General features: G+C 36.7%; 2 protein-coding genes across 9 annotated transcripts in view; one reads left to right on the forward strand and one right to left on the reverse strand.

Moving 5' to 3' along the window:
- Positions 1-1,400: 1,400 nt before the first annotated feature.
- On the forward strand, positions 1,401-12,312 carry agpat4 (1-acylglycerol-3-phosphate O-acyltransferase 4 (lysophosphatidic acid acyltransferase, delta)). Of its 2 annotated transcripts, XM_039656250.2 has the most exons (9): positions 1,402-1,645; positions 5,118-5,336; positions 5,780-5,949; positions 6,852-7,013; positions 8,298-8,451; positions 8,648-8,750; positions 8,978-9,053; positions 10,109-10,307; positions 12,065-12,312. In XM_039656250.2, the coding sequence occupies exons 2-9, from the start codon at positions 5,159-5,161 to the stop codon at positions 12,154-12,156; spliced, it is 1,134 nt and encodes a 377-aa protein (XP_039512184.2). In that variant the 5' UTR covers positions 1,402-1,645; positions 5,118-5,158; the 3' UTR covers positions 12,157-12,312. The 2 variants fall into 2 exon arrangements, with proteins under 2 accessions (XP_088973287.1, XP_039512184.2); XM_089117161.1 differs by lacking the exon at positions 5,780-5,949 and having other exon boundaries at positions 1,401-1,645.
- A 396-nt stretch (positions 12,313-12,708) lies between these two features.
- Positions 12,709-21,068, reverse strand: part of map3k4 (mitogen-activated protein kinase kinase kinase 4) — a 37,031-nt gene continuing 28,671 nt past the window's right edge. For all 7 annotated transcript variants that reach the window (XM_039656246.2, XM_039656245.2, XM_039656244.2 and 4 more), the window contains 10 exons: positions 19,967-20,067; positions 19,803-19,883; positions 18,835-19,026; positions 18,677-18,747; positions 17,900-18,016; positions 17,653-17,812; positions 17,402-17,524; positions 15,586-15,692; positions 14,260-14,439; positions 12,709-13,505 (listed from right to left, as the gene is read on the reverse strand). In XM_039656246.2, coding sequence (XP_039512180.2) covers positions 13,485-13,505; positions 14,260-14,439; positions 15,586-15,692; positions 17,402-17,524; positions 17,653-17,812; positions 17,900-18,016; positions 18,677-18,747; positions 18,835-19,026; positions 19,803-19,883; positions 19,967-20,067 — 1,153 coding nt within the window. In that variant the 3' untranslated portion in view covers positions 12,709-13,484. The remainder of the gene's footprint in view (positions 13,506-14,259; positions 14,440-15,585; positions 15,693-17,401; positions 17,525-17,652; positions 17,813-17,899; positions 18,017-18,676; positions 18,748-18,834; positions 19,027-19,802; positions 19,884-19,966; positions 20,068-21,068) is intronic.

The raw sequence follows: 21,068 nt of genomic DNA on the forward strand, positions 1-21,068 counted from the left end.
TTCTTGAGGTTTCATCTCTGTACTAATATTTAGGCTATCATTGTGCCTGAATACAAATTTTTAAAGCTTTGTTACAAGGCTTTTTGTTTGGGACACACACACACACACACAAAAAGTATGTTAATGCTTACTCTATTGCAAAATGTATATCTGCTAATATTCTATCAAGTATTTCTCTCCACAGAAAACATTCCTTTATGTTTCTCTCATTAAAAAAAAGTTTCTTTTCAACAGTGTTTTCTTCTGTCTCTGAAATAAAGCCCAGTTTAGCCCTTCAAATTCAGTAGAGGGCGCAATTGTTCTGATGATTGGGATTGTACAGAAAGAGCCTTTTACTAATTACAAAGAAAAGGAACTTTAACACAGAATGACAACGACAAGAGAGATGATAAAAGATATAATTAAGTGAACACAAAATTAAAATATATAAAAAATATTTAAAAAATACATAATATAGAAAATAGAAAATATACGTGTATGGTTCATTGACAAATAAAGCTTCGTAAAAGATGTTTTTAAAAACAAAATCAAAACTGTCATGAACAGTCATGAACAATGTGTTTGAATTACAATTGTGAAATAAAATTGAAAGAGTTTAAATTCATTTTGTGACATTTTATGTCAGGGGGTACAGCCAAATAAATGTTTGTAAATTTACTGTAGTTGTACCACCTGACGTGGAGAGTGCACCAACTTGAAATCAGCCGTTTTTACCAGTATTTGAGAGAGATCTACAAACCTTTTCAATCCACAAGGTCATCTGGATGATACATTACCATGTTTTCTATTATTACCTTGTCAATTCATAAAAAAGAGCCATGTTTGCAGTTGTGCCACCCTGACACTTGAGAGTACAGATGACTTAAGTTTTTCAATTATCTCAACTGCTTTAAAACTTTTAGATTTATATGAAAAATTGTTTATATGAAAGGTTTCAAGCCTAAAATTATGCCATCGTATTTACTGTTTTATTTTTTATTTGATAAGACACCATTTTAAAAAGTTTCCCAATAGTTTGTTTATTTGTTCAGACAGTTGCACCACCTGATATTTTTGAGTTAAAACTAAATAGGTTGTAGCAATAAAGTGATATATGTCACGAATTTATCAAAGTATTTTTAAAATAAATAATGCACTTGGACACAAAAAATATGCATGTCATGCCATTGACCCATCTACAGATATGATACAAATAAGGGAATGTAAATAGTTGCCTTGCCTATATGGTGCGTTAAATAAATATAAGAATAACTAGCACACCCCACGTTTAAGGTGATGCCCTTTTGTTGCCAATTATGTTCATCTGCTGGTCAAAGTGAACAGTGTAAAGATAGAAGTGTGCAAGAGTTGGCCTTGGACAGAGCAGAGGAAATGACATAATGACCTTCTGAAGTCACTGGCCACGTTCCAGCGTTTGAGTCAGTCTTCGCACACGCAGGCAGCGTCTCCTCGTCTTGGTGCCTGGGTGTGGTTTTTCTCATATTCAACTCAATATACCAACCTTGAAAACTAACATCAGCCCGTCCAACTTAAACATCATTCAGATTCATATCTCTCACGCGCTCTCTAATCATCATCACCACCATACGATGAGACGACTGCTCTAACTACTACTACTACTTACAGCGCGAGCAAGGGACAAAAGGTAAGTTAATTTTAACACAACGGCGGTTTTGTCTTCTGTTGAAAGAAAGTGTTGTTCTTTGTATGCGATCCACATGTGGTCGATATTCTCAATGTCTGTCTGTTCACTCTGGAGTCTGGATGCTCAAGGCAAACACAATGAAACATGCAACTGGAATGCAGAAATATGATAATTTATTTGATACTGTAACAAATATACCGCGAATGTACATCAGATGTTATAGCCTAATCGGTTCTTTAAAAAAAAGTTACTTTTTTTGTTTAACCGGCAGCTGCTGCCTACCTGCTAGTTTAAGTTTGCGGTTCGGGGGGGTTTTCGGGGGGTTTCATATACACCTATGGCTTGAGGGTGAGTAAATTATGGGATAATTTTCATTTTTGGGTGAACTAGTTCTTAACGCACAATAATCATTTGTTGCCAGCCAGGTATTTATTTAACGGGATCCTCCTCAAAGGGTTAAATCAGTGAAGGAAGTTGAATTGGTCTCATCAATTAACCGATTAAAAAGATTTGAGTACATTTCTACACGTAGTACCACAAATTTTTGAAATGGTAACAATATTTGATTCAAATTCAATTCAAGTTGCAATTATGATAGGGACAGGATTCATTCAGCGCTTTGAGCAATTCTAATATTCTCCTCAGTTTTACATTTATTCATTTAGCTGACGCTTTTATCCAAAGCGACTTACAATTGCTATATGGGTGATTCTCCAACTAGGAGCACTTTTGGCACTGTGAGTTTTTGGAAAATTCACTCTCTTAAAACACACTTAAAACAATCTTCCTAGCTTCATTAATTTGTCTTCTAACACAATATAATAGTGGGCAGTTTTAGAATTCCATGGAATATTATTATTTTTAACAGTTTTTCTGAAGAGCGATTTCAAAGATGTCATTTCCACCACTTTTTAATTTATGTATTTTATTACAATATAACAAGGAGCTGATAACAGTCAATCTTACTTTTTCTTGGCTTTCTCTGTCAGAACAATGGTGTTATACAAACACACAGTTACAACAGCCAAAAAAAAAAAGTTAAAGTAAGAAAAATTGGGACCAAGAGACCAACTAAAGCAAACACTGATCTCCACAATGGTTACTTAAAATGAAACATATCAACATCTAAACCTCATCTAAACAATGTAAGGAAATTACATTGATATAAACATGAGTTTTAATTGAATGCTGATACATTTGAACTAGTTTTTAACCTTGTACGAAGGTTCGATGAAAGTCTATATCAGACGTGCAGAACACGTCAAAAAAAGACGTCATAAAAACTTTAATTCTGGCTCCTCAGTGGACGTCTTTTCAATATCCGACTTTTGTGACAAAGACTTTGAAAAGACATCTTTTGAACATCATGTTGTTTAGTGGGCAGTCTATCTAATGTTGGTCCACCAATAGATTTGAAATATTTTTGTAGTTTTGGCCAGATTACTAGTTTTGAATGAGTGATCTGAAAGGTTTTCAGACCGAAATGAACGGGTCCAGATCGGATCCGGATAGGGTCTGCCGTGGATCTAGTCTGGATCCGCAATCCTTATCTGTTCCGGTGTTCTGACATTCCATCCTACCCGTCAGATTGTCCTACCAAGGCTTACTGCGCATGCGCACATCAATAATACGTAATTTTTGTCACGCTGAACAACACGCCCATAATATTTTACTACTTGCGCGAGATCTTCTTCATCTGAGGTAAGTTTTTCACTATTTTTGTCAATTATTACTATACAAAGATATATAGCAGTAATGAGAACTGTTTACTCTCACATTCATACAAAGCAAATTCATATTAGCATTTTTTTCATGAAAACATTAACGTAAAATCATTCTACTCATTTATTTCATACTGGTAGGACAATCTGATGAGGCATTTTGCACTGTAAAATCATCCTATCGTTTATTTCATAGGACAATCTGAAGAGGTAACGTTACTTTGCACTGTAAAATCACCGTAACATGGCCTAATAAGAAAATTCGGCAAAGTTACACAGAAATATTTTATGTAACTTAGTCACAGACGCGAAGCAGAAACGCTCAGGAGGATTTTACGACGAGGTAGGATGAACCGATAGATATGGCTAATTTGGCGCTACGGTAGGAAAATCTGACAAGGTAGGACAGATCGACAGAACACCGGATCTGTTGCGTTGTGCAAGTGGACTCCGTTCTGGACCTTGTTCTTACCTCCGCGGCAGATCCGTTCCGGAGTCAGTTGCTATCTGGGATGTATTAAGGTGGATTTTGTTGAGGGAGGTGGAAATGACGGAAAACCTGGGGACAGACTTATTTTATTCCAAAATTAGTTTAAAATTGTGATATACATATGGAATTTCGATTAGTAAGATATTATTTTATTAGTCCTTAAGACAAACATGTTAAAAAAAAAATTTATCGATTCTTTAATATGTATTTTTAACATTCAAAGAGGGCCAGTCTGGGCTGGGGACAAGCATAAAACTGCAAAATCTGCTAATAAACAGCCTTGCAAAAGCATTTTAAAAAGAAAACAGGGGCCAGATTTGGTGGTTACTAGGATGATGGAGCATGAACTTCATAAAGACAATGTATTTGTGCATTTGTTTGTTTATTTATTTACAAAAAAAGGCCAAGGACACAAAAGTGCCTGTAGTTGGAGAATCACCCATATATGTCAGAGGTCGCACGCCTCTGGAGCAACTAGGGGTTAAAGTGTCTTGCTCAGGGACATATTGGTGTCTCACTGTGGATTCGATCCCGGGTCTCTCACACCAAAGGCATGTGTCTTATCCACTGCACCCTCACATATCCACTTGTTTTCATGCAAACATTGCTTCTGAACTATTTACTATTGAAAAGGGAGCATTCACACATAGCAAGAAAGAGCACATTCCTCACAAAGGTTGGACAAAGGTTGTCCTCGGGACAGTCTAGCTACTGTCCTGTGCTAGATTTTTTTTAAGGGATTTTATTAACTAACAAACCCAAATGAAAGTTTCTGGAGGTTTATTTTTTATCAGAAAAAAGGTTTGCTGGCTCAATGATCTGGTCACACAGGTTCTAGAGTCAAAATTGACCGCTTTTTTTTTTTTTTTTTTTTTACCTGTTTTTGTTACAGAACTTTTTTACTTCACTGAAAACAACTACTGCATATTGTAAGAAAGATCATGAAGAAGAATAAATAATGACACTGTTCCTTTTTTGGTCAACTATCCGAGACCATACAAATAGCCTTTGGGAAATATAGAACTAAACTATTTACAATTTCATCAACATTCGAATGTGTAAAAGAAGCCCTACCAAAAAAACAGGAACTTAATTCCATTTGTTGCAACCATGTGATTTTAATATTGGTTCAGATAGATTTCCATAATTCAAATACAGTTTCACATATACAATATATCTTGGTAGGTACCATCCAGCTTTCTGGTTAATATGATAGAGCTTCCGAAGTTATTTATATTATTTTTTTTCTCTCTCTGCACAGGGATTTTTTGTGACTGGTGAAGTGAAAACTACATTATAAGGATGGGAATCATTAAAGTGCTGAAAACTCAGTTGCTGTGCCATCTGATTATCTGTTATGTGTTCCTGGTCAGTGGGATTATTGTCAACCTGCTGCAGCTTTGTACTCTACCACTGTGGCCCATTAACAAGCAGCTCGCACGCAAGATCAACTGCAGATTGGGTTATTCCATTTCTAGTCGTAAGTCCTGCAAAGCTCCAATGAAAAGATGCTGTCGTATCTAAGCATGATGCAACAAGTTTCCAGTATTTATTTTGTCCTCACTGAAAAAAGACGCATGAAGTGAACAAATCACATAAAATAGTATCAATATTGATTCATGGAGATCATGATTATCATGTCTTTCCTGGTTAAAACAGATTGTATTGTACTATTTAGCAAATGGATACACAACACCTGAAACCATTATTTCCTGTTTGACAACCTCATTTTTGCAATGAGGGTAACAAAACAGGAAATGCATATTATTGAAAACTGCAAATTGCCTTAATGTCTATTGTATACACGTATGCATTAATGATTAGCTTGCTGGACTAACGCAGATTCATAATTATGTAAATTCACTCTGCATTATGAATATATGCATTATAATTCAATTGTATATTTTTTCTATATTTGTTTAGAATTGGTGGCATTGTTGGAGTGGTGGTCTGGGACAGAATGCACACTTTACACAGATCCAGAAAGCTATTCACTCTATGGCAAAGAAAGCGCCATTGTTGTCCTCAATCATAACTTTGAAATCGATTTTATGACCGGCTGGACCATCTGTGATCGATTTAGTATTTTAGGGGTAAGAAAAAAAAAACATACTGTAGCTTTCCCACACATTAACCCTTTAAACGCATACCTCGGGTCTTTAGTGACCCGATACGAAATTCACTACCATTTAAGTTATACTGTACAGCAGTCATCTTAGTATTCCTCAATTAATTCATTAAAAACAATATAACAAGAAAAAATAATACAATTATAAAAGAATGACTGTTTTCCCATACATTATTGTAAAAAATTGTATTGGGTCGCTGACGACCCGAGGTGTGTAACAGTGTTTTTTTTTGCAGAACAAAATAAGTGCAATACACCTTAATTCCCCAAGGTGGCAATGTCTGATACACAGTGATGAATTGACCTTTCCCTCCACAGGCAGAAAACAAAAGAATAGGAAGTATCATCAGCAAACTTGAAATGGCTCAGTGATTTACTGCAGAGCAAATATTAGTGTCACTGTCACTTGATGGTGGATCTGGTAAAGAAGCTCTCAGCAATCAAAATATTGACTTTGAGAGTGTTGAAAATGGTACTGTGTGAGATTGGGAATAAACTGGGAAGTTTCAAGGATGGTGATGATAGTATAAAACATCTGCTTAAACTGAACACTTTCAAGCTCTAAAAGGTTACAAAATATGCCCTATTATCTTCTTCTGTTATTGTTACTCTAATATCAGGAGAGTTTGATTTTATTGCGACAGGTAGACATCCATCCGTGTTTGATATAGATCCGGGTAGCTAAAGACCCGAATATGTAATAATGATTGGTAAAACATTTATGCATTTAAGGGTTAACAGATGTGTGATTCTAAATGAGAATGATGTTTTTAAATGTGTTTTACTCATTTTTAAGACTTAATATCTTCATTATAAGACATATGTTGTACTGCCACACAATCGTTTTTCATCATATTCTGTTTTCAGAGTTCGAAGGTGTTGGCAAAAAAGGAACTTTCCTTTGTTCCTGTGATTGGCTTGATGTGGTACTTCCTGGAGATCGTCTTCTGCAAAAGGAATTGGGAAGTGGATCGCAAGAATGTAGTGCAGAGCCTGCGCAACCTTCACGATTACCCAGAAAACTTTTGGGTATATTTGTAAAAATCTTATTGCACATTGTACTCTGGTATCACTGACTTTTATTACATTTCAGATTTCACCGATTTTCAGATTTTCATTAGTTGACGGAATAGTTTCACCTGTTCGCTCATGTTTCAAACCTCATATGCTGTTATTTTTGTGGTTCACCAAAGGAGAATTTTTGGAACAATATGGAGGCAACTCTGTCCATGTGATGACAATTTAAGTAAAAAAAAAAAAATATATATATATATATATATATATCAGCTTGAAAGTAGCCCATGTGGCATTTAAGTCATTATTCACTAAAAGAAAAGTAAATTTTTGGGTGAAATCTTACCGAACTCTTAAAGGAGTAGTTCACTTTTAGAAAAACTTTTGCTGATAATTTACTCACCCCCATGTCATCCAAGATGTCCATGTCTTTCTTTCTTCAGTTGAAAAGAAATTAAGGTTTTTGATGAAAACATTCCATATAATAATTTTTCTCCATATAATGGACTTCACTGGGAACCAAACGGTTCAAGGTCCAAAAGACAGTTTCAGTGCAAACTGTTCAAAGGGCTTTAAACGATTTCAGACGATGTCTTATCAAGCGAAACGATCGCTCATTTAAAAAAACAACAAAAAAATGTAAGTTTTATAAGCTCAAATGGTCGCCTTTCTCTGTTCTGTGATGCACGTTCGTGACTCTCCTGTTCGAACTCGTTCATCAAAATGAACAAATCTTTTTCCGAGTCAATTTGTTCATTTCGTTCGTTGAATGAACCAAACGACTTGGAAAAAGATTCATTCATTTTGATAAACCAGTTCGAACACGAGAGTCACAAACGTACGTCACAGAACAGAGCAAGGTGAGCATTTGAGCTTATAAAACTGAAACTTTTTTTTTTTTTTTTTTTTTAAATGAGCGATCGTTTCGCTTGATAAGACCCTTATTTATCGTCTGGAATCGTTTAAAGCCATTTGAACAGTTTGCAGTTTGCACTGAAACTGTCTTTTGGACCTTGCACCGTTTGGTTCCCATTGAAGTCCATTATATGGAGAAAATCCTGGAATGTTTTCATCAAAAACCTTAATTTCTTTTCGACTGAAGAAAGAATGACATGGATATCTTGGATGACATGGGGGTGAGTAAATTATCAGCAAAAGTTTTTTTTAAAGTGAACTACTCCTTTAAGAAATACACCAAGGCAGGTTTGGTTTGATTAAAACAACTCTAGTGCAATTGCTCTGTCTTTTGTTATATCTCTTATGTGGCTGATGTTCTTTTCATGTTTGATTCGTTCATAGTTCCTGTTGCACTGTGAGGGCACACGATTCACAGAAAAGAAGCACAAGATTAGTATGGAGGTGGCAGAGAAGAAAGGTCTCCCCAAACTCAAGTATCACCTTCTTCCTCGGACCAAGGGCTTTTGCATCACGGTCCAGAACCTCAGGGGAAAGGGTGAGAGCTTCTTGGCCATTAAGTAATGATAAACCCGTAGCAGCAGTGCTTTTATTGATCTTCCAATGAGTTAAGGCATATCACTTTCTTGATGCTATTCAAATGTCTGTAAACACATGAAATGAAAGAAGTCTTTTTGACAGGCATACATAGTCAAGTATTTGTCTCTCTGACTTGGTTTGTGTCTTCTCTGTAGTTACTGCTGTGTACGATACTACACTTAATTTCAGAAACAACGAAATGCCAACTTTACTAGGGGTGCTCAATGGGAAAAAATACCATGCTGATTTATATGTGAGGTAAGAATGAAAGAAAGAATAATTTTACCACGGCCTTTCTGCAATATTTAACAAAAGGTTGTTCATTAAATGCTCTGTGATTATGTCTACTGCTATAACAAAGTTCAAAATGCAATCTCCATAATTTATAAATGTTTTAGTTTCACTTATGAATGTGTTGAGAGTTAAGACCTTTGGTCCTTTGTGAGATCAAGATAAACCATCATGGATTTCCTTGTGTCTGTTAGGCGAATTCCTCTGGATTTGGTCCCAGAGGAGGAGTCGGAATGTGCGGCCTGGCTCCACAAACTCTATCAGGAAAAAGTAAGTGCACTAGCTACCTGCCTAAATTGGAGGTTATTTGTGCTCATCAGTGTTATTTATATAGCATTATTATTGTTTCATTTTTTGTTTTTTCAGTATTATTGTTATTTCAATAATTGTTATATGCTTTTGTCAACTTATCTTTTACTTTATTTTTACCTTTAGCTTTATTTTAGTTTGAGTAATTATTGTACTTCTAGAACTATTTTATTTCAGCTTGTTGCCAAGGCAACATTTTCTTTTTTTTTATCTAATATTTTATTTCAATTAATTTTTAGCAGTTAAAATTCTGACATTAATTGCTCACCCTCATGTCGTTCCAAACCTGTTAGACCTTCATACATATTCATAACATAAATTAAGAAATTTTGGATGAAATCCTAGAGCTTTCTTATTGGCCGGCTCCAGCATAACTTGATTTGTTGTGATGCTTACGTGACCAGCATCAGAAGAACTGACACAGAAGAAATTGTAGAATAAAGTCGTTATATTTATTTTGCGCACAAAAAGTACCCTATTCATGTCGCATTCTTATTTTTTTCTTACTTTTTTCTACATTATTTATGTTTATTATATAGTGTGTGTAAATATGTATGTATGTATATATATATTATATATATGTATTATATATAGATAGAATTAAGGTTGAACCACTGTAGTCACATTACTATTTTAATGATGTCTTTACTAACTTTCCTGGGCCTTGAAAGTAGCAATTACTTTGCTGCCTATGGCTGGTTCAGAAAGCTCTAGGATTTCATAAAAAGTCTTTATTTGTGTTGCGAAGATATTACGAGTTTGAAATGACATGGGGGTGAATAATTAATGACAGAATTAAATTTTTTTGGGTGAATAACCCTTTAATGATAAAACCCCTGGTGCTGGTGTTAGCATTTCAGTTATTATTTGCTTATTAATAGGATGCAGCCAACTAGAAACTAGCTCTAGTAAAGCAATTTCCCATGAACAGTAACATGGACAGTGAGGGTAATCAGGGTTAGAACATGTGAACATGGATATTAAGGGATTTTTTTTGTGTGTGTCGTCTCACTCAGGATGAATTCCAAGAGCATTACACACGGACAGGCCGGTTCCCAGGTCCCATTACGAACCCCCCGAGGCGACCTTGGGCCCTGCTGAACTGGCTGTTCTGGATCTGTTTGCTGGTCTACCCTCTCTTCATGATCCTGCTGCAACTGCTGCTGTCAGGGTCCATCTCCACCATCGTCTGTACATTTGTCTTCTGTTTTGCAGGTACTTGGCTTAAGGGCATGGGGATTTTCTTACTCATTAACAAGACTGGTGTAACAAATACTATAGCAAAATAAAGAAATAGACCTTTAAAATTGCAGCAGATATTTCTGTGGGCTAGACTCCAGCAACTAAGAATACTGCTGCTATTTTACTCCAATCTGTTTTTTCTTTCAAAACATAAAAATATAAAGGAGGCGGATTAGGTTCTATGGCAGTAAGTATATCAAACATTTCTATCTGGATTTACCGCATGCTGGTCACTTCATAAGTGCATGGATAAATTAATTTTTAATGCATTCAAAGTGCCCTTAATTATCAGAGCGTGCGTGTGAGAACGGTTTTAAGATTCATTTCAGCTGTAAAATTTTAATCGAAACACCAATTGCACACAAAAACAAATCTTAAGTTGAACTACATGACTCAATTATACTATGAGAAATCATGTATAATTGATATTTTGTTCAAATGAAGCTTTCATTTCTCCTTTGCTTTTAGTACAGGGTTCCCACACCGGTTGACCAAAGAATTTTCATGATTACTGAGAAAAACGTGTTTTAAAATTGGTGATGATATCCAAGCATAACTTGGGGAAGAAAAAAAAAAAATCAACATTCATAATTTCCATGACTTTTCCAGGCTTAAAATTCCCTGTTTCCAAGTTTTCAATGTCTGTGGGAACCCTTAGAATTATGACCATTATCTAATGCAGTGGTTCTCAACCTTTCAGACTCGATTACACACCTATTTCCTAAGTCCCTCCCCTACAAACATTTTCAGTTTTTCTATTTGTATGTGACATTCCAACTTTATTAGAAGAACCATATTAAATTAACCACAATTCTTTGTGATTCTAGAAGATTCATTCATTTTTTTTTTTCACTAAAAACAATCAGAAACGCACCGATATGAAAATTTTGGCCAATGCTGATAACCGACAATTCAATATATAGAACCGACATATCAGCCTGTTCTCGCGTAAATCCGTCTCTATAACACGCATCGTGTATTGTTGTGTAATTTATACACGAAAATGAGTTTTCACGTCCAAATGAGACCGTTTTTCGCGTGCATTTGCGTGTAATACACATGCACCCCACACCACTAATTCTACCCAAACGTATAATAGACACACACCCCACCCCACACCTAAACCTACCCTAACCAACCAATGCAAACTCACTTTAACATATAAATTACATGACAATACACATGCGTGCTATAAAGATGCATTTAGTGTGATCAGGTTGGATATATTGGGCGCTAATTCTAAATTTTTGACTCTGATTACAAAAACAAAACCATTAAAAGCCACGTCCCAAGCACACAATTATAATGTTCTCTTCATAATTTTATGTAGCCTATGACAAACTTGCACTGCACATGTTGCACTTAACTGTATTTTCCTTTTTGTAAGTGATTCCAATCAAATTTCAAGCAATTCAAAATCATCATGGTGGACAGCGCACATCTGAAGTGTCTCAGCTGAAGGAAATAATCCTTTATTTCTCAGCTTGAATATATCATGCAGGGGGTTACAGGGGGATATAGTCCTTTTTAGAATTTTAACATATTAATGTATTAAAGTAATTCATCTATATGTGATGTGGCCAACTTAAAAGATTGCAGACGCTCCCTGATTGAGAACCACTGATCTAATGAATGATATACTGTAGACAGTGCTTGTAGCTATAGTTTAGGTATGGAGCATGCTAATGTGACTGGCTGTTGCGCTGACCGATTTTTGCTTTTATTTTCAGTGTCAGTTGGAATCCGCTGGATGATCGGACAGACAGAGATTGAGAAGGGTTCGAACTACGGGAATAAAGAGGTGCAGTTGAACAATAACTGAGAGACTGTCTCCCACCAGGGAAACAAGATCATGCTACTGTACTGTGATGAGGGCACTTTCACAACAGGAAATGGCAATCAGCAGTGAAAATTGAGGAACTCGTCACATGAAGCTTTTGGAAAGACATTTCAATCATTAAAAAGACTTCTGTCATGACATCTCTCGGAGTGATTGGCAAGGTAAAGGGTATGACAATGTTGTATATTTGGTCTTGGTGGAATAGATCTGCTACGCTGCTGCTAATACATAGACGACATGCTGCTGCTGTACAATATAGCATACATGAATGACCTGTAGTAGATCTATACAGGTGGAGCTAGGGAATGTGGATGGTTTCTGAAAGCTAAGGTAAATGCTACCCAAGTATTTTAAGGTTGAGCAGCGAGCTTATTGGCTACTGATACGGCAGGAACCAATCAGCTGCGCCCTATAGATAACGATATGATTATGAACTGGTGAGTAAAAGGACCTATTTAGCTTGCGCCATCTAGCGTTTCATGCCAGAACTTTGTATTTCACCATTTCTATTTACATAAAGATACAAGTAGGCCATTTAAAAAAACTGTCTGTTTATTAATATTCTTTTTTTAAATATTGCAAACACTGTTGGAGGAGCAGAGAACCAGCAGTTGATGCCTACGTAAGAGCATGTTTGTCCACCCGTCCGAGTGCAGCAGCAGAAAGGCGGCGTCAGACTGGCCTCTTCCCTCTCATTGGTTGATTATGCTCTCGTACACCCAGATCGTAAAGGCACAGCCTTGCCCAGCACGAGGCTGAGCCGACGCAACTACTACTTTTAGGCTTAAATATGACTTGTTAACAGTGGGCTCTGCAGCAAGGCAAACAAAAATACAATTTTAAGAAAACAAAAAATTTAAAACCTTCTCTACTGTGACTTTTAGCCCCAGGTTTGTATGCTTTCTTCAGTGAACACACACAGTCAGTCAATGCCAAACTCTCCCTCCATCTCCCATTCTCTGATACTTTGTGCGGAGAACGTCCCTTGAATTAATGTACTTGGGTCTACTAACATGTATTCCCTGTGACTCATTCACCAAAAAAATGGCTATTAAACTTCAGCTTTACAATATGCTTTGTACAAAGAAAAACCGTAACCCTATTCTTACAGTATGTACATGACACACTCGTCCGAACGGCATTTCCATCCCATTTGCTAATGTTACTGTACATGTAAGACTTGCCCTGTTTAAATGTCGCAAAGGGTTCATATTGAGCAGAGCGCGTCTGTTTTTCCTTCGTCTTTCCTCATGCCGTGTGAAGTAGTGCTAGCATTTTTGTAAACGTTTAGAGAATGCAGGTTCTCCCCATCACTCTTCATCCGTGCAGACCTGCAATTGAAAAGATGCGAGACTTCTATCAACCTCACTCTAGCAGCCAATCAGGTGACAGCATGTGATGGATTGTCTAAGTAAATTAGTGATGACCCAAAATGATTTTTACACCCAAACCAAAATTAAATGAATTCAGCCAGAATCCAAAAGTAAAGCTTATTTAATAATTAAATCAAATCTGAGTTGCATTTAACCTCAAAAATGTTTTAATGATATAAATGTTTCTTCAATTCGTTGTTGGAATTTGAACATTTAAATGGCTGTCATAATTTGGTTTCTTGACAGATGTTTAGCCTGTGAAAGATATTAAACATTTGAATTTTATTCTAAAATTGGCAGAACCTTTCATATGAAACGTAACAAAGCTTATTGTGATTATTGGATGGTAGGCGTGCTAAAAATGACGTTTTTGAGAATTTTTATTCAGGGATCAACTGAAAACAGCATAGACATCAAAATGAAGATCCATTAAATACGAGAAATCGATATTGTCAACCTAGCTCTAGAATCCACACAGCTTTCAGTCAATGATTTCGACCAAAATTTCGGTGCATTATTTAAGTAAATCACTGGTTTATTTCTCAAAATGAGAATTTTATTTTGTCAGTGTTTGGTTTAATGCTTTTATGAGTGTGTAAAATGTTTTCTGAGTAACAGATTGGAAATTTGGCACAAAGCATTGCCTCATTTCCATCAAATGTGTGACCCCCGTGAGTCGGCTTAAGGATGAAAGCTGGGTGAGAACTCATACCTTGACAAAGGGGTGGTCCAACAGGGCACTGGCAGTCCATCGCCGCTTCGGTTCACTCTCCAGGCAATGGTCCAGGAAGTCCTTCCCCTCTGTGCTCAACTTTTCAGGAATGGGCGGTTTGTGGCCCATTCCCACTTTATACATGATCTGGAAGTTGTGCTCATATTCGTGCCAGGGTCTCTGAATTACACAATCAAACAGGAAGGAACATGAGTTACATAGTGACATGATATTTGTAGAATTTTTTTTTTTTCAGTTTACACACTGTTGCTAAATGATGGTGTTATACAAGACGAATGAACTTCAATACTGGTGAATATCCAAACTGAATCCTGTTTTGTCGTAATTGGTGGACATTTGAGTAATTATGTCTCAGGAAGACCTTTCCAGCATTACAAGTTTAGTTGTTTAAGTTCAAGATCAAAGTTTATTATGAGTGCAAAGGTCGATTTTTGGTGTAGCATAAAATTTGTAACCATATCATACAAAACACACAAACAACATTCTGAAACCTTGCAAGTTTAAAAGCCTTACAGCAGTGGGAACGAAAGAATGTCTATACCGATTGTATTTAAGTTTAGGCATACTATAATGTATACCAGAAAGAAGGATTTTAAATTCATGGAACAGTGGAAGTACAATCTGCAAGAAACTACACTCTCTAACCGTTCAAAACTATTTGATAAGCCAGTCTGCTTAATGGCAATAGTCTTACTACTGTATATTGATTGACAATGCCATTCAATGGGTTTCAATGTTTAACATTGACATACCAACAGCGTATAGAGAAGATTTATAGTGCATGGTCACAAGATTCCCACTGATATTAAAAGTAGAGAGCTTCTGTGTAACCGTTGCTGGCCTTTTTGCATACTAATTCAACAACGCTTAGTACCAATGATAAACACAAGGTACTTGTAACTGCTAGCCCATTCCACCATTTGACCTTTCTCTGGTTGATTGAGGCGGCAAAAGACTAGATCTAATATCAATTACCATACGTCTTTTTTACGTTTACTTGCAAAAAGGCAGCGTCACACAATGTCATAAAATCACTCGCCACTGGATAATGACATTTCTTATCTTTAGTCAGCAGAATAACAATATCATCAGCAAATTTTAAAAATGAACATAGGTTCATTGTGTGTTTGTGTTTGTAGGCAAGCCCAAAAAAATTCCTTTCAGGATTTGGCACTCACGCGAGGGTGTGTTTTCACAGTACATTATCCTCAAACCAGTTTGGGGGAAATGCTGGTACATGGATGAATAAAGAACAAGACCAAACAAATATGGGCATGAAACACGTATATATATAACAGGCTTTACCTTTCCAGTGACCATTTCTATGAGAACACAACCAAGGCTCCAGATATCAGCAGCACGACCATGACCTTCACCCTTTGCTCTCGTGATGACCTCAGGAGCCATGTATGCTAAAAATTAAAAAAAAAAAAAATTGTGATAATCATCACAATGCTACAGATGCCAGACAGTGTAATTTAAGTATTATTTCTAATTTTATTTAAAAAAGATAAAAATTAGTTTGTCAATTAACATGCTTTTGTCATTTTAGTTTTTTCATATTTCTATTTAGCTTTATTTTTATTTCAGTTGCACTTTAAGTAATTCAAATTTCTAGTTTTCATCTAAATTTAAATTTATATTTATATTTTGTTGTAGCTTAATTTTTTTCCAAAATACATAACCAGCCAGTGTTCGAAACGATCTGCTTGACTAAGCTCGATTCAAAGCGGTAAGTTTGTAATAACGTTTTTAATTCCAATGGTACTGGTGGATTTCCGCAGGAGATTTGAGCATGTCTTTGCTTCATTACGTCACATCTGTACACATAATGAAGGAGTCTCAACTAGATGGCTATATTGAGCGTAAGGATGCTGGAGGTGGAGATTTATAGCCTTTTCTCACAGCACTTGATATAATTAAACTCATCAATTTGATGGCGGATCCAGAAAGGTTCACATGACAATCACCAGTGACAACAGATTCATCCGCTGTAAAATGCAAAAGACTTCGTTCCAACTTCAGATTGGCTACAGAAAAAAAGAGACTGCAACCGGACCCATGCAAAAACGAGGATACATATCGGAACAGAAGGACGTTACATGTAGTCACGCTATGCTGACGTTGTTAACATTAACAATTTGAGAACAAAGTATAATTTGCCCGGTTTTGGCTGATATGATAAGCGATTTTTAGATTTAATCAGCGCAATTAACTGCAATGTCAGAACCAGGACAAAAGTGGATGTTTCTTAATTGTTCAGATGACATTTTCCGGTGAAAATATATAAAATTCTTAGGTTGGTCATACTTCCAAAAAGAATAATCTGTGATTCTGAATGCCAGTATCCACACCGGCGCGGTGACTGACAGCCTCACACTCTCCTCAAACATTGTGTTCATCCACGCTGTGCCGTGTCGAATTACAACTCGCGTTAAGCTCATAAGCTTAACTGTAGCTTAAACAAAATAAAAATATTTTAAATAGATTTAGTTTTCAAAATGAACAATTATATTTCATACCATTTGTTAACATTTACTACTAGTGATAAGTAAACTTATTTTGTAAGTTACCTAAAACTATCTTTAAAAAAATTATTAATTGAAATAAAGCTGAAATAAAATAATAAAAAGTTCAAGCTGAAGTACACAAAATCTAAATAAAATAAAAAAACTACTAAAAATTAGAAAAGAACAGAATTAAAATAAAATAAAAAGCTTGACCTAAAATTATACCTAAAAAATATAAAAGCCTATTCAAAATATTAATAAATACTATAAACATAACACTGCAAAGAAACTTTTGGAGACTAAAAAGGTAAAACTATTCAAGGAAGCATTTTGGTGAACCTTTATCATGAGATATGAATCACCACATATGTACGGGTGATAAAAAACGTGTTAAAACAAGCAAAATCAGTGGCTAGACCAGAAGGTCAAAACTAGAAAGTCTCGACCGCCAGCATGCTTCCCAGAGCTTTACAACAAAAAGTCTTTTGAGATCTTCAGTAACAGGTTTTGGTGTGCCAGGTGTGGCTTCAGGTCACTTCACGCTCCCGTTCAAAAAGTTTACCATGCCCTCTGGTGTTTAAACCTGGAAACCACAACTTTGAGCCTCTCACCTGCTGTTCCCAGTGTGCTGTTCACCTCTCCAGGCATCGTCTGAGCATTGTTCTTTAGCTTCACTGAGCAGCCGAAGTCCCCTAGCTTTATTAAACCAGATGATGTGAGGAAGATATTGGCTCCTGGGGAGTAGAAGAAAAACAAAAATTTGTGATGCAATGAAATAAAAATTTTTAACGGACTAGCCAATTTACACATCTGATTCTCTCATGAAGGACAGGCTAACGGAAATCTTGGCTCAAATGAAGACCTTTAATGTCCCGGTGGACAATGCCGTGTTCATGGAGCACGTTGATTGCCGTCGTGATCTGCTTGCTGTAGAGGCGGATGACGTGTTCCTGCAGACCCAGTCTAGACACTTCCTCCAGCGTCCCCTCGTCACAGTACTCCATAAAGATATACATCTCCTCCTGCAGGAGCAAACAGCAGAGTCAATGATGAAAAAACAAAACTGTTAAGCAGACACTGACATAACACAAACACACACAACTTTTTACCCTGTGCAATTCAACTCCAAAGTAGCGGACAAGGTTGGGATGTTTGATTCCTTCAAAGATCTTCAGCTCATCCGCCGTTTCCTTTATGGTTTTGTGGTCATTGGGCTGAAAGCGAATCTGGAAGCAAATTTAGTTACAGCTTACAAAGTGCTTATACCGCAGTGTGTCTAATAAATAAATACATACACACACACACACACACACACACATACACTGATAAGCCAAAACATTATGACCAGTCACAAGTGAAGCGAATATCAATGATCATATAACAAGGCCACATAATATGGTCTGAGTACATTAGATGGTAAGCAATAATAAACATGTTGGATGCAGGAAAAAAGATCTGAGTGACTTTGACACAGGCGAAATGTGACTGGGTAAAAGTCCCTCTGAAACAACAAAGATTGTGAGTTGCTCTCAGTCAGCAGGTTCAATGCGTTGCCCTAGACTCAAAATCCCCCAGATCTCAAGCCGACTGAACATCTGTGGGATGTGATGGACGAACGAAATCCACATCGGCTCCACCTTGCAACCTACATGACTTGAAGGATCTGCTGCTAATGTCTTGGTGCCAGACACCACAGCACACTCTTGTAGAGCCCATGCCTCAGTGAGTAGGCGCTGTTTTGGGGGCACCCAGAGGTCCAACAGCATACTAGGCAGGTGGTCATAATGTGTTGGCTCATCGGTGTATATATATGAAATAAGATTTTGGTCATACCACCAATTTCGACTTATGCTAAACCATTGAAACATCACAATTCAGGGACATACCTCCTTCATGGCCATCAGTTCACCAGTGTCCACATTAATACATGTGTAAACCTTCCCATATTGCCCTTCACCTATAACCATAGGGGAAAAGTATTAAGAAAATTCAACAGGAAAGGATTCTGCTTTGTAATGTACTGTATATACTGATGACCACTCACCTATCTTGTTGCCTCTCTGCCATTTGAAGGTGACCTTACGCAGGCCCACATGCATGACGTTATCATAGGACTTTGGTGTGTTGCACACCTGTCCTATGATGTTTCGCTGTCTCATGAGCGCATAGTGCTTCTCTTCGAAGGAGCTTATGGAGCGCCAGACGGCCTCCATAGGGCTCTGACGTGCTGCTGTGTCTGTAGGAAAATCAGAGCCGTGGTTGGTATACTGAATATGCATATTATATTAGCAATAATAAATCAAAATCAAAATTGCTGTTACAGCAACAATCAGTAAAAAAATGGTTTAAGTGATCACTCAAGTCTCAATGTGGTATATTTCAGGTATTCATTTCAACACTTTTAAAGTCTCTTATGCTCAAAAGACTGTAATTGGCAGCAGTAATATTGTGAAACAATATAACAATTTAAATATTTGAATATATTTTAAAATGTAATTCATTCCTGTGGTGGTAAAGCTGAATGTTCACTCCGGCATTATTACATCAGTGTCACATGTTCCCCCAGAAATCATTCTAATAAGCTTATATGGAGCTTAAAGGGGTGGTAAAATAGCCTGGTTCAACCAGACTCTCGTTTATTTCTCGTAGTCCTTAAAAAACTATTTCTTTAAAAGCAAATATCTTCCTTTGCTTTGAATGTTGTAACTTTACAGATGTTGTTTATGCTCAAACAGCAAGAATACTCACTAACTAAAGTTAGAAAAGAGAAATCATAATCAACCACCCCATAAAAGTAACATTTCATGAACAGAAAGTAAAAAGAACATTTACAATGCTACAAAAATTATATTCAAAATACATTTATTTACGATCACTTTTGATCAATTCGATGCATCCTTGCTGAATAAAAAGAATTAATTATTTTTAAAACAATTGTGAAAGCCCTACTTTCGTATATCATCTTGAATGACAGACTCATCATAATTTTATGTTTATTTTTATGTGTTCTACCTTTTGACTGGCTGATGAAGTTGCGGAGCTCCCAGCTGCGGCGGGCCGTACTGCTGGGGTCTCCTTTAGGATATGAGGGCTCTGGAGATACAAGAGAAAACTTGCTTAATAAACTAATTCTGTAAAACACCTTTTTTACACAAAGTCAAAAAACGCATCAATACCTTCTCTGTCCTCTGTCGGGCTGGAGTGGCGACTGAGGGATTTAAAATGCAGCTCTGCCGCCACAGATGACAGTCGGTCGTTCTCATTTACACTGGAGCCCCTATGCGGCAGAAATGAGTTAAATGTTACATATGGTCACCACCTTCATTCAGAAAAGAACCCGGTTGAGAAGCATTGCATGCAGCCAAATAAGTCAACTGAAACATGTTAGATATGATGAGCATGATTAAGTCTTACAGCAACACAACAGCGAATGGGAAAGCCAGCTCTATTAAAGCGCAGCAGTGTTAGCGTAACAAAATAAGCAGCATTAACCTCTTTCGAACCATATACAACATCCTCTGCCTCTGATTTTAACATAAAACTTCATTAACAAGTTATCCCTCAACCAAACGTCAAGCTGCACACCCTGGGTCAACATATTTTCTAGATCCTCAATCAACATTCATGTCTGAAAATGCTATCATAACCATATCCTTACCTGTTAACCTAACCCTACCCATAAGTTATCCCTAAAATGATAGGTGAATATTAACACTGATGTAGAAGCCCCTAACGCTGGTTGTAAGCCTACACTTGACATAAACTGTAAACTTGTCCAGGATCAAAAACAAGATGTTCACAATTGGTGAAATCAGGGTCCTGTTGTCAAGCTATTAAGGCCAATTCGTGACACGGACGATAATTATAATAGTGGACAACTAAGTCTACTCCAGCACATCCCGAAGACTTTCAATGAATTCAAGGTCTGGACTCAAAGATGATAATTCATGTGTGAAAATGATTCTCTCCTATGGTCTCCCAACCATTTTTTTACAATTTGAGCCTGATGAATCTTGACATTGTTGTCATCCTCCTGGAATATGTCCATGATGTCTTTCTACATGGTGGTTTAAAAAATTAAAAGCTTCACACTAACTTGTGACTTACGCTGGAGGTCTAATGATTTCTGGCGTATTTGGTCCCCTCTTTGGAACTTTCTTGAGAATGACTGTTGAATGGCTTTGTTCCTTCAAACTTCTTGTTTTTTTTTTTTTGTCCCTTCACCTAATCCATTAACTACCAGTAGATGGATGATTGTATGTGCTGCCATGAGACACT

The sequence above is a fragment of the Pimephales promelas genome, chromosome 11, assembly GCF_988280905.1.
Source record: "Pimephales promelas chromosome 11, fPimPro1.hap1.1, whole genome shotgun sequence".
Lineage (NCBI taxonomy): Eukaryota > Metazoa > Chordata > Actinopteri > Cypriniformes > Leuciscidae > Pimephales > Pimephales promelas.

Bases quoted from the DNA above. Each gene is read 5' to 3' on its own strand.
- agpat4 (XM_039656250.2), top strand. From the start codon at position 5,159: ATGGGAATCATTAAAGTGCTGAAAACTCAGTTGCTGTGCCATCTGATT. The intron at 5,337-5,779 runs GTAAGTCCTGCA...ATATTTGTTTAG, and splicing joins GGGTTATTCCATTTCTAGTC to AATTGGTGGCATTGTTGGAG. The intron at 8,452-8,647 runs GTGAGAGCTTCT...TCTTCTCTGTAG, and splicing joins CCAGAACCTCAGGGGAAAGG to TTACTGCTGTGTACGATACT.